The sequence below is a fragment of the Bubalus bubalis genome, chromosome 20, assembly GCF_019923935.1.
Source record: "Bubalus bubalis isolate 160015118507 breed Murrah chromosome 20, NDDB_SH_1, whole genome shotgun sequence".
Lineage (NCBI taxonomy): Eukaryota > Metazoa > Chordata > Mammalia > Artiodactyla > Bovidae > Bubalus > Bubalus bubalis.
The window spans coordinates 2,982,531-2,995,322 of NC_059176.1; the positions used below are offsets into that span (position 1 = coordinate 2,982,531).

At 59.6% G+C, this 12,792-nt stretch overlaps 1 protein-coding gene across 3 annotated transcripts in view; it reads right to left on the reverse strand.

Annotated features, from left to right (window-relative positions):
- Nucleotides 1-1,099: 1,099 nt before the first annotated feature.
- TRAF3 (TNF receptor associated factor 3) overlaps nucleotides 1,100-12,792 on the reverse strand; it is a 120,027-nt gene continuing 108,334 nt past the window's right edge. For all 3 annotated transcript variants that reach the window (XM_025271678.3, XM_025271677.3, XM_044933277.2), the window contains 2 exons: nucleotides 6,854-7,028; nucleotides 1,100-6,285 (listed from right to left, as the gene is read on the reverse strand). In XM_025271678.3, coding sequence (XP_025127463.1) covers nucleotides 5,714-6,285; nucleotides 6,854-7,028 — 747 coding nt within the window. In that variant the 3' untranslated portion in view covers nucleotides 1,100-5,713. The remainder of the gene's footprint in view (nucleotides 6,286-6,853; nucleotides 7,029-12,792) is intronic.

A 12,792-nucleotide genomic window follows, 5' to 3' on the forward strand; every position in this document is an offset into this window, starting at 1 on the left:
AGTGGGGGTTAACGTGTCGCCTGTCCCCGCGGCCTCTGTATGCGGGGGGTGGTCAGTCAGGGGAAACACCACGGGCCGCTGGGCCCAGGGGAGCCACAGCCGGAGTCAGAGACACTCCCAGCCACCCAGGGGACCAGCCGGGCCACGACAAGCGAGTGGACCTGGGGGCTGAGTACGGGGTGACCAGGCTCCAAACCCGGCAGGGGCTTGGGGGGGCGCCCTGGAGCCCAGTGCTGTGCCGAGGGTCCCTCCCACCCCCATGCCGTCCATGGTGGGAGGACTCGCAGCTGAATGACCAGAGCCTGTGTCGTGGCCGGCTGCCCATCCTGTCCAACAGGCCGAGGTCGCCCCGAGGCACTTCTGCCCAGGGGTGTGGGCACCACTGGCTGAGCGTGTCCCCCCCGCTGCACCACTGCCCCTCCTCTGGGTCTCCTGCGGCCTAATGAATGTCTGGGAGCAGAAGAAACAGAGGTGCCCAGGGCGGGGGCCCTGCCCGCAGTCCTGAACCTCCACCTGGGGCCAGCAGCCCTCCGGTCCTCAGATCCCGGGTCTCTGTGCTCTACCCTCCGAGGCCCCACCTGCGGCCCTGGGGTTGCTCAGGAGCAAGGCTGGGTGTGGGGTTTGGGCCCCTCACAGCTTCCCCTCAACCTCCAGCGTCTGATAGAGTGACGCAGGCTCGGGGCGCGGCCCCCAGCCCACTGGAGCTCTGCAGGGACTCAGGCCACCGCCGGGCCGGCACTGATGCTGTGTGTGGGGGGGAATGCAGAGGCCGTCAGTCCTCACCTGGAAACACCCCCACGAGGCCCCGGCGCCCCACAAGCCAGCCATGCGGAGACGGCAGAGCGCAGGGTGGGCTTAGGGGGGCCACACAGCTGTGGGGGTGATACACGGAGGAGCAGGGGTTGTGGGGGGCTGGGCAGAGCCCGGGGCCTTCGTGCTGTGCCTGGGGTACTGGGGCAGCCCCCACGCCTGCTGACTCAGGGGGAGCCTCATGGGAGGAGCGGGGCTTCCTGCGCCAGGGCTGGGCCCCCGTGACCACCTGGGGAGGCTGGCCCCATGGTGCTGGGCCTCTGAGAGTGAGCTGAGAAAGAAGCCGAGACTCCTCAGTCAGGTTTATTTTCCTCTAATGAGACAGTTTCAGCATTTCAAAGTTGGGCATTCTACACTCTTACAAACTTCAGTTATTAGCATCAGGAACACAAAAACGTTGCAAGACCTCAAAACACAAATAAATACCAAATAAAACCACACACGATATACAGTAAACAAAAATATCAAACATAATAATGCTATCAGGAAGTCAGACATGTTGTTGACCCACAGTTAACAACATGATTATTGCTGGGCAATAACTCACACGGTCCTTTTGTGTTTTTTTCTCAGAAGAGCAGAAGAACACGGGACGTGGTCACTGGTCACAATCACTTGGACTGTCAAGATGGGTCCTCACAGCGAGCGGCTGTACAGACGCAAGGTTTTATTTTTTTAAAACAGGCAGATTAAAAATACAGAGTCACACGAGAGATTGGCCTTCTTTGGTCTTTGTTTTGGGTAAGAGAACTGAACGCAGAGGTGTGCCATCAGAGAAAGAACCGATTCTCAAAAGTGTCTACATGGATGTACACTTCCTTGACCACAGACTCTGTTAACTCTACAGGTAATTCGCATAGAAATCCTGGAAAATAATGCCAGCTTTTTGTGTTTACCAATTAAGTCGTTGAGTTTGCTGTGGAAGTTATCTTACTGGTCTAAAGGGACGAGTTGGGAACAGATCACCACTAAGTGCAGGAGTGGTGCAGCCACCCTGGACTCCACCTCTTTTGTTGCGAGTTCACAAGACAGACTAGACGCAGCAGCAGCAGCAGCAGCAGAAATGAAATGCGGGCACTGCTTCGAGCCACTCACCCGGGCCTCTGCCCATGGGCTGACCCCTCGCCCCGGGCACTGAGGCCAGCAGAAACGCCTCCACCCCTGCCGCCCCAGCTCGCCAGGGGCAACCAGCGCAGAGACGGCCGGCCACCTGCCCTGGCTGCAGCTCCCAGCTGACCCCATCCGACCTGGACCCTCGGGGACACGATCTACTTTGGAAGAAACAGAGCTATCGAGATTTGCGAACAGAAAGCAGAACCGTGGTCTTGGGCTGAGCAGCAGACTGGGTGACGGACACCCCCCCCCTCCTCCGCCATCAGGTCACGGAGCAAAGGAGCGCCTGGACTTCCCCTTCAGGCTCTGCCTGAGCCCTCTCCAGCCCTGGCGGTCAGCACCAGCAGAGGGGCGGGTTTCGGAGGGCGGAGGTGTGGCTGAGCCCCACGTGGCTCTCCTGGTCCCTGGCCAGCGCCCGTGACGGCAGGTGGAGATGCTGGGGCTGGAGCAGTCCACGGCCAGCTCAGGGTGACAGGTGCCCCTCCGGGCGCGGGCCGGGAGGCACAGCGGGCCTGGGTGGCTGGAGGTGTGCGCCCCTGGGGTAGGCTCGGGGGCCCGCGCCTGCTGTTTCAGGGTTCGGCCGGCTGCCCGCAGGCTGCAGGCTGGATGCCAGGCCCGGCACGGGAGACCATCCCTCGACACTGAGTGCCGGGGGGCGACAGGGACGCGGGGCCCCAGATGGCTGGGGACCCTGCGGAGACGAGCTGTCAGGAGACCGTCTGCCCCTTTCTGGCCAGGATGGCCACTCGGGCCCCTGCTGCCGTCTGAGGGCCTGGTGGGGCCCGCCTCCAGGACAGGGGAGCCGCCTGCTCAGCCCGAGGCGGGGCTCTGGGGCTGGGCGGGGGGCAGACGGCGGCCCTCCTCACCCACCTGCACAGTGACCGCGCCACCCTCCCGTGGGACGGGCCTGTGAACAATTCACAGGCGTCCCTGCTGTCTCCGTGTCACCGATACAACCGCCGACTGAAAACCCCTGACCTGTGACAGAGGCCCAGGTGGGCCCGACCCCGGCCCCCCGGCCCCCACCCGCAGGCGAGACCCTCTCCCGGCCGCCAGGGCCCTGCGGGTCTCCGTTTCCACGACAGGCGACGGGGCCGGGACGCAGGCGGGCCGACCCCGCGTGGGACTCACCGAGGTTCCTCTAAAGCACTGGAACGGCCTGTTCCGTGGGGAACTTGATACTGAGTTAATGCGAAAACGCATCTGTGTGCCGTGTCTGAAACCCATCCCTTGGCCGGGGCCTGGTGGAGGTGGGGCTGGAGGGGGCCCAACGTCAGATAGACCACGAGAGCGGCGCCCCGCTGCGCGGCCGGCTTCCCCGCGGCTCACCGCAGCCTGAAGCTCCCGCCACGTCCCAGCGTCCGCCCCGAGCACAGTGAGCCGGGTCCCACGGCTCCGGGGGTGGCGTGGGGGTCCATCTCCCACTAGAGGGGCTCCTGGAAAGCCTCCTCCCCCCCACTGGCCAGATGCTTCTGGAGTGCTGCCGACAGGCTCCCCACCCAGGGCGGGGAAAGAACTGTTTTATAACAACAGACCGAGATGCTGCTTCTGTCAGTATTGTCCGTCCTTCTAGTGAGGCAGGAGGAAGTGGCAGGCGGTCCCCTTCGGTCACCTCTGGCCTCCCGGGAACACCGTCTGGAGGCCAGGTGGGGGCCGCCTGGAGCCCCGGGAGTCCAGGCACCTTCGAGGGAGCAGTGGTCCCGCAGCACCTGCAGGAGCCCCTCCTCTGTGAGCGGACAGGGGTGGAGGGGGGCGGCGGGACCAAGGACGCGATCCGGCCTCAAAGCAACTGGGGTGGGGGTGGGGAGGGAAAGAAACGGAGATGAAGACGACGGAGCTGTAACTGCGGGCGGGCGGGTGCTGGGAACCCATGAGGTCACTTATGGAAGCCCAGGGACGCGGTGGAGAGGAGGTGCTTCCAGCAGGCACTGGGGCGAAGGCACACCCAGGGCGGTCGGCAGCACCAGAGACGCGGGCCGCCGGGCACCCCTGGCCGCCCCCGCGGCCGCCGGCAGCCCGCGGCAGGCAGTCTGGGGTGCGCGGCCGGCTGGCCCGTCGTGGGCGCGTCTCTTGGACGAGCGGCACAGATGCGCGGTTCACACACATTGGTTTCGCCTAAGAAGCACCCGTCACGTGTAGCACCCATCAGTGTAAGAGCACCCATGGAGCGGGGTGCATAGCAGGGGCACAGGGCAGGCCCGCTCTTCACAGTTGGACCATTGAGAGAAGGGGAACGGGGTGAGAGGCGCCCCGGGCAGGCGCAGCCAGACGACGGGCCCCGGGTCCGCCCCACCCGTGAGAGGGCGGCCCCGGGACGCCCGTGGCCCAGCCCTGCGGCCCGGGTCGGCGGTCTCTGGAATGCTCAGAGGGCCCTGCGGCGGGCATCTGGGCGCCCGCGCCCGGGACACGAAGGCGCAGCTCCTGCCCGGCTCTGCCTGTGCCCGTGGGCCCGAGAGATTTGGAATCTGGGATGACGAAGCGGCGGAGGCTCCGGGGGGGCCGGCGGACGGGGCTGTGGGAGGCCCCCCGAGCAGGCAAAGGTCTAGTTAGTGGTCAAGATAGAGTCTGGCTGAACCATCGCCTTCTGGAATCACGGGGAACACAAAGCTGGGGTCGAGAAGCAGCAAGTCACATCTAAGGCACGTGTACAGGATGCCACCATCTCTACGCAAAGGCTGGAGCGAATGCAGCAGTTATGACTGGATGGGGAACACGGTTTCTGCTGTGGCCGCCGTCAGCGCGAAGTCGCCTGCCCACCCCCAACGCTGGACACGGAAGTCGGTGTTGTCAGCAAGAGAGAGCGTGTCTGAACACATGGGGCAGAATTTTAAAAACCTACAGGATTTTGTTTAGAACTCCAAAGTTCAACTAATGCCCTATTTTAGGGTGAAAACAATTATAAATCTGAAAATGATGCACAGCATCCATGAGCAATTTTCCTTTCATAGTAATTTTGAAGTAGTGTCATTAACTACGACAGATATTGAAGGTTTACATTTCTAACGAGAAATAACAACAGATTGAATATTCTCTTTCCTATCACAAGTGATAACCAGTGTTTGATATTTTACATTTTCTTCCAAGAAATATCAGTCTATCAACGTTTTAAAATAAAATGTTTGCAGTAACAATTATCTTAGAACTTTAAATTAAAAAATGATTCTGAATTTAGAGACTTTCAAAAAAGACCTAGGTGTACTTCAGGGTCTTCTGACAAACAAATTATTAAAACAGAGACCAGATGAGGCCTTAAAAATAGACAATATACTATATTTGAAACAAGATTGCACTCTTGAATTTTAGAATGAATATATCAGAATTGCATTATTATTTCATAAATTCTTCTTAACATGCTGACATGTCCAGCTATCCCCAGGTGTGTGTGTGTGTGTGTGTGTGTGTGTGTGTGTGTGTGTGGTGTGTATGTGTTCTTTTTTTTTTTGGTGTTCAAGTTTAAGGAAGAAAAAAATTCATGGTTCTTTTCTTTAGCATATATGTTTTCCACCTTAATTAACTAGATCTTTAAAAATGAAAATGAAAACCTTCTCTGACAGCAGTATTTATCTCGTCGAAGGATAAATAATTCTCCAGAGTGAAGTGTTGCTAGTCTATTACAAAACGTGTTGGCTGAGTCCTCACGCGTGGCTCCTCCCGCCGGCCCGCGGCCGCCTTCTGCTGCTTCCTCCGTCCCCCAAGGTCCTTTTCTGAGCGCGAGGACCTCGGTGGAGACGGCCGGTTCAAACCCCCTGGAGGAGTTGCCTTCTGCTCGATCCGCCGCCCCGGGGACGCGTCAGGGGTCCGGCAGGTCCGAAGTATCCACTATGACTTTGATAAAAATGGTGTCGTCTTTGATGTACGTCCCGTTCTCCAGCACAGTCTGGGCCACAAAGACGGGGCACCCGGAGGCGATGTTCATCTCCCCAGTGGGCTTCTTGAAGCTGCTGCTGTTGGGGTCCGGCTTGAACGCATCCCCCAGGTGCCGCCGCGAGGACCCCTGGTCCATCAGCATGAGCGTCACTTTCTGCTTGAAGGGCCAGGGCAGCAGTGCGTCGTACTCGCCGCGCATGATGACGAAGAAGAGCGACAGGTGCGTGCCCTTGCCCATGCCGTCCCCGTTCAGGTAGACCCTGGCGCACATCTTGTAGCCGAAGTAGCCGGTGTAGAAGGGCTGGCTGTACAGAGACAGCGTCTTGCCCATGACGGCCTCCTGCTTCCGCCGCTTGTAGTCGCGGATCTTCCAGATGAGCACGCCGTTGTAGCTGGCGGTCTCCAGGACCTGGAAGCGCAGGTCCATGTCGGCCAGGCGGATGTCGTGCACGCTCAGCATCTGGTCGTGCCGGCTCAGCTGCGACTCCAGCAGGCCTGGCGGGAGACACGGCGGGCGCGCACACACGTGACCCACGGAGGCCGGCCCGCGGGGTGGGGGGTGGAGGTGCCCGCGCCCATGGGGGGCCGGAGACGCACGCCCCGGACCCCCAGCCTCAGCCTGCGGGGCGGGGACACCCCGGAGCACTGGTCTGCCGCCCCCGGCTCCCCAGCTCGGGGCGATCCCCCCGGAATCGAAGCTGCTCGGCTCCTTGGCCAGCTTAATCCGGCCCCACGTGCATCCCCATAATCGGGCTCCTCCCGGTTAATCCTGCTCAGGCGGTTTTAGGACACTCGCTCAGCAACCCCCTCCCCGCTCCACGCCCAGGCAGCTCTAGGCATCAGCCACGCTGCCGGGCTGGCCGGGTCCCCTGCCGCCTGCTGGTCGCCTTCTGTCCTCTGGCCTTCCTGCGCAGCCCTGCACCTCCGCCCGCAGGCCCGGCCCCGCTGGCGTCCGCCCTGCGCTCTGTGCCTGGCGCAGGAAGCCGGTCACCTGCAGGCGCACGTCTGTGCCCGCTCTCCCGCACAGCCGGCCCCAGCACTGGCCTGGGACGCGCGGGCTCACCTGTGTTGCGCGCTGCCTGCCCCGCGCTCTTGTCCACGCTCTCCAGCTCGGTCACCCGGTTCTGGAGGGACTCCACGCTGCTCTTCATGCTGTCTGCCTCCTCCCAGTTCTGCCGGAAGGGCCGGATCTCCTTGTCGAGCTCCTTCAGTTTCTCTGCTTGGCTGTCGATGACTCGCTTCCAAATCAAAGTGTCAGAAAGGCAGAACACGGTTAGGACCTGCTGTGAGGGCCGCACCTCTGCAGAGCCCCCGCCGGCCCCCACAGGGCGCCTCGGCTCAGGCCCACGGGCCCTCAGGGACCTAGGCCCGAGGCCCAACTGCAGGGCATGCAACCCCCATGTCCCTCTCCCAGCGTCTCAGCTGGGCCTGTGAAGGCCTCGGTCCCATAAAAGATCAAGTGACCAGCAGGGGTGGAACTGTGAGCCTCCAGGGCCACTGTCTCTGTGGCTGCCAGGAGCACCAGAACCCCTGAGTCCCCGCACTGCCCCTGCTGCAGAGAGAAACCGCCTCCCACAGTAGGACAGGGCCCGGGTGGGTGGTGGGTCCTCGGGCCCCCAGTGAAGCCAAGAGGCCAGTGCCTATGGGGGGGGGTCTCTCCCTCGATGCGCTCCGTGCCCAGTGCCCTGTGCCCCCCGTGGCAGAAGAGCTCTGCTCACAAACTCGTGGCTGTCGACGTGAGGCTGGATTTAAACCACTCAGAAACCCCCTCTTCCAGAAGCACGTGACCAGCACACCTGTAACCGTCACAGGAAGGGGGCCTGGGGCTGAACGGGGGGGTCCAGTCAGCAGGTCTGGCCTGCCCACCTGTAGATGAAGCCAGGGACCTGAAGGGTTTTCACCTCTAAAAACAATCTGCATTTTTGAAATAGAGCACCTGAGGTGGGGCGGCTTAGTCCCTGGAGCTGTGGGGCGAGGGGGCCAACCCCAAAGCCGCGGGCCAAGCAGGGGGAGCCCCGGGGGCCTGCCACGATCACTTCTCCTTTTGGGGGCCTATTTTTAAACCTCGAAGTTTCAGCACCTTTGCTGGCTCTTAATAGCCGTGAAGGAACAAACACGTAAGCATGCGTTACTTTTCGGGGTAAAAAGTACAGCGTTAATCTTCCTCATCTTTCCAAGAAACCCTGATATCAGCTAACATCTAAAAAGTAAAGATGACCTCTCTAAAGAACACTTCTTTGCACACTGGGAGCGCTTCATTTTTAAGCACACGTGCTGAGAGGCACAGCCGGCTCACAAGCCTGCGTTCTGCGGCCAGTGCTGCTGACACGCCCGACACTTACAGCCACCACGAGCGTCCGACCGCCCTCAACCCGCCCCAGTGGCGAAGCAACCACCCGGGCTGCCGGGGGGCCCGTGAGGACGGAGGGCGCTGACGGACAGCTAGACGGCCAGCACGGCTCCGAGGGGGCCCGCGGGGCTGCTGGAGCCCGGGGTGAGCGCGGGGCGGAGCGGCCGAGGCTGTTGCTCCTCACTTCCGAGCCCCCCAGCGGGGACTGCACGGGACAGCGGCCCGAGGCCACGAGGAGCTCTGGGGACAGAAGCGACCGCGACGCCCCCACTACACACCAGGGGCGAGGAGTCAGCGGGCGGGGCCAGGCAGGAGGGGACACGGGACCGCAGGCGCATACACACACACACACACACACACACACACACACACACGGGGCTGGGCAGGAGGGGACACGGGACTACAGGCGCACACATGTGCGCACGCGTGCACGCACACACACACACACCCCCCCACACACACAGATACACACACAGACACATGGGGCTGGGCAGGAGGGGACACGGGACTACAGGCGCACACATGTGCGCACGCGTGCACGCACACACACACACACACACACACAGACACACGGGGCTGGGCAGGAGGGGACACGGGACTACAGGCGCACACATGTGCGCACGCGTGCACACACACACACACACAGATACACACACAGACACAAGGGGCTGGGCAGGAGGGAACATGGGACCACAGGCGCACGCACACACAGACATACACACACGCAGACACACGGGGCCGGGGAGGAGGGGACACGGGACTGTAGGCACATGCGCGCGCACACACACACATACACAGACACACGGGGCTGGGCAGGAGGGAACATGGGACCACAGGCGTACACACGCACACACACACAGACATACACACACGCAGACACACGGGGCTGGGTAGGAGGGGACATGGGACTACAGGCGCACGCATGTGCGCGCGCGTGCACACACACACACACAGATACACACACCGACAGACGGGGCTGGGCAGGAGGGAACATGGGACCACAGGTGCACGCACGCACACACACACAGACATACACACACACAGACACACGGGGCCGGGGAGGAGGGGACACGGGACTGTAAGCGCATGCACGCGCGCGTGCACACACACACACACACACACACAAGGCCCACCCAGTACCTAGGAGGCGCTCCTCCCACACCAGGGGAGGAGCGACACGTGTGGCTGTCGAGCAGCCCCTTGGCTGGGTGGAGGCTGTGGGTGAAGGCACCATGCGGACCCACCCACCCTCCCTGGAGGATGCAGCGAACACAACCTCATGGTTGACGAGTCGTCTCCACCCAGCTGCCGCCGTGTCTTTGTAAACACAGACCTTAAATGCAGGTGAGGGTTTTATCAGAAAAAAGGGCTCAGGAGCTGAGACACGTGGCACAGACCGTTCAGAACGTAAGTACACCCTCGTCAGGAGACCTGCTCACAGGGCGCCAGCCTCTCCGTCTTGCGCTCGGGCCCCTTGCATCCCCGTCTGTCACTCGGCCGACGTGGGTGGGTTCCGGGCTCAGCAAGGGGCCCGGGGACGGGTGGGACTCACTGACCGGGACCACCGCGCCACCCAACTGTCTAAGGAGAAAGGGGCTTCCCTGGCGCTCCAGTGCGCTTCCAGTGCTGTGGCACAGGTTCAACCGCCACCAGGGAGCCAAGACCCCATGTGCCACGTGGCACAGAAGAGACAGAACAGAAACGTTCTTTACGAGTAAAGTATTAACAAACTACCCTTCCAGGGATGGAAAACCAAACACACTCTTTGGTTCCACTTCTTTAAGCCCCTCTGGCTGTCCTGCCCAGGGCTGTCAGGACGCTGCACTCCGTGTGGACTCCTTCCAAGCCCGTCCTCAGGGTTCAGACAGGGAGGACACCATGCAGAGAGCTACAGGCCTGTCACCAGTAAGTGGTCCGAGGCACAGGCTGGGCAAAGGCTTCCTGGAGGAGGTGGCGTCTACCCTGCCATCTGAGGTGTCCCAGGAGGAGCCAGAGTCGGGACAGGAGGTGGGAAGAAGGTCCGGCCCACCGTGGAGAGAGTGGCAAGGCGGCCACACGCAACAGCGGCCAGGCAGGCGGCGTCCTGAGCCACGGTCCAGCCAGTGAGCCCTCCCCTGGCGGCCGGAAGGCTCTGCGGTGGCGACTGAGGTGCAGGGCTGAGCCAGGCTCTGTTGAAACGGTGGTGGAGGGCACCCATGGCCTCAGTATGGACTCTCTCATTTTTTTTGGTTATAAATGAACCTACTTCTTCATACACACAATGGAATACTACGCAGCCATAAAAAGAGTGAAATAATGCCAGATGGCAGCAACAGGGATGAAAGTAGAGATTATCAGGTGAGGTCAGAAAGACAAATACCACATGATGTCACTTACATGTGCAATATAAAATCGGACACAAATGAACTCTTTCACAAAACAGAGACAGTCCGACATACACAGAGACAGACTGGTGGTAGCCAGGGAAAGGGGGTTGAGGGAGGGATGGAGTGGGGGGCTGGGGTCAGCAAACGAAAACTATCATACGTAGATCAGATACACAGGGCCCTGCTGTGCCGCACAGGGAACTGTGTGCAACAGCCTGGGGAAAGTCATAACAGAGAAGAATGCTCACCTACGTCCCTTCACTGCTCACCTGGATCTGTGGCAACACCGCTAACTGGCTATACCCCAACACAAAATAAAGAGCTAAACAAAGGCAGAATGTATACACATCACTTTACTGACAGAAGCATCTAGTCAAAGCTATGGTTTTTACAATAGTCATATACAGACATGAGAGTCGGACTGGAAAAAAGGCTGAGTGCTAAAGGATTTAGGTGCTGGAAAAGACTCCTTAGAGTCCCTTGGACTGCAAGAAGATCAAACCAGTCAATCCTAACGGAGATCAAGCCTGAACATTCACTGGAAGAGCTGATGCTGAAGCTGAAGCTCCAATACTGTGGCCACCTGATGCGAAGAGCCAACTCACTGGAAAAGACCCTGATGCTGGGAAAGACTGAAGGCAGGAGAAGGGGGTGACAGAGGATGAGATGGTTGGATGGCATCATGGACTCAATGCACGTGAGTTTGAGATGGTGAAGGACAGGGAAGCCTGGGGTGCTGCAGTCCATGGGGTCGCAAAGAGTCAGAGCCGACTGAGCGGCTGCACAACAGCAAGCGTGTGTGTAACTGAGCCGACTGAGCGGCTGCACAACAGCAAGCGTGTGTGTAACTGAGCCGACTGAGCGGCTGCACAACAGCACGCGTGTGTGTAACTGAGCCGACTGAGCGGCTGCACAACAGCACGCGTGTGTGTAACTGAGCCGACTGAGCGGCTGCACAACAGCAAGCGTGTGTGTAACTGAGCCGACTGAGCGGCTGCACAACAGCACGCGTGTGTGTAACTGAGCCACTCTGTCTGCTGTACGGCAGTAGTTAGCACAACGCTGTGAATCAACTGCACTTCAATAAAAAAACTTTGGAAGCCATTACATTAAAATAAGAACTAAATTAAAAAAAAAATGAACCCCTACCTACTCATTCTTCCTTCAGTTGCTGATACGCTTAACAAGTGGTTTCGAACACGGGGTCACTTCCTCGGCCCTCCCGCGCACCTCCAGGCCCTGGGCCGGGTGCCGCCGCCAGCCTGCGCACGCGGGCCCTGCTCACGGACGGCAGCGCAGGCCTTGGTCCCAGCGTGCTGACCGCCGCCTCCGGGCCCGCAGCAGCGCCCGCGGCTTCCCGCAGCAGCCCTGCCGCTCTTTCACGTGGCACCCTGCTTTCCTGGCTTGATTCAATACCTGTGCCTGGCACCTTTTCGACTATAACCTAATGTTTCATAGTGCTTTTCCTTGTCTCTGGACAACCACCAAGTTTAATACAAATGAAATTAATTTAATAAATCCCTATGCAATTCAAAGCATTATAACTAACCTCAACAATAAGACAGGAGGAGGCAAGACGATTTCCAAGATGCTGTGACTCTGAGCTATTAGAATTATTTTATCTTCCAGGTAATTTAGGGAAACACTGGCCACAGGCACGGGAGGACCATTCTGGCGACACAGGAATGATTCTCGCCCAAGTGTGTGGCACACACAGGAACGATCAGCCTGAAGGCACCCCGAATCGGCCAGTGTGAGGACAGTGTCTGGAAGAATAACCTACAACAAGCACCTGATGGAAGCCTGAGCGGGTCACAGAGACCAGGAGCCACAATCTAATCAGGCGTGTTTAGGTGTCACCCTTCTCAGAGCTGCGAGGGCCTACGTGTTTGGGATGGAGGTACCTTTGGGTCACTCTGGGGAGATAAAGTGATATGAGTACCTGCGTCGCTGGAAGATTCAGAACAAAACAGCTTGGCTTCAGTTCACTTCAGGAAGTGAAACTTTACACACAGCTACTCAGGAACAACATGAAATCTTAGATAATATTCATAAAAGCAACTAATTTTAAAAAACCTAGGCTTTGGTCTTATTTCACCAACAATGAATCAAAGGCACAGAGGAGAGGGGATGGGGCCGGGCCTCCAGGAACAGGCAGAAGGGGCGCCTGCAGCCTTCCAGGCCAGTTTCGGACCCAGGTGCCCCACGAACCCAGGCTGCCCTGTGAACCTAGATCACCCATGAACCCAAGCCAGCCACAAACCCAGGGTGCCCCACGAACCCAGG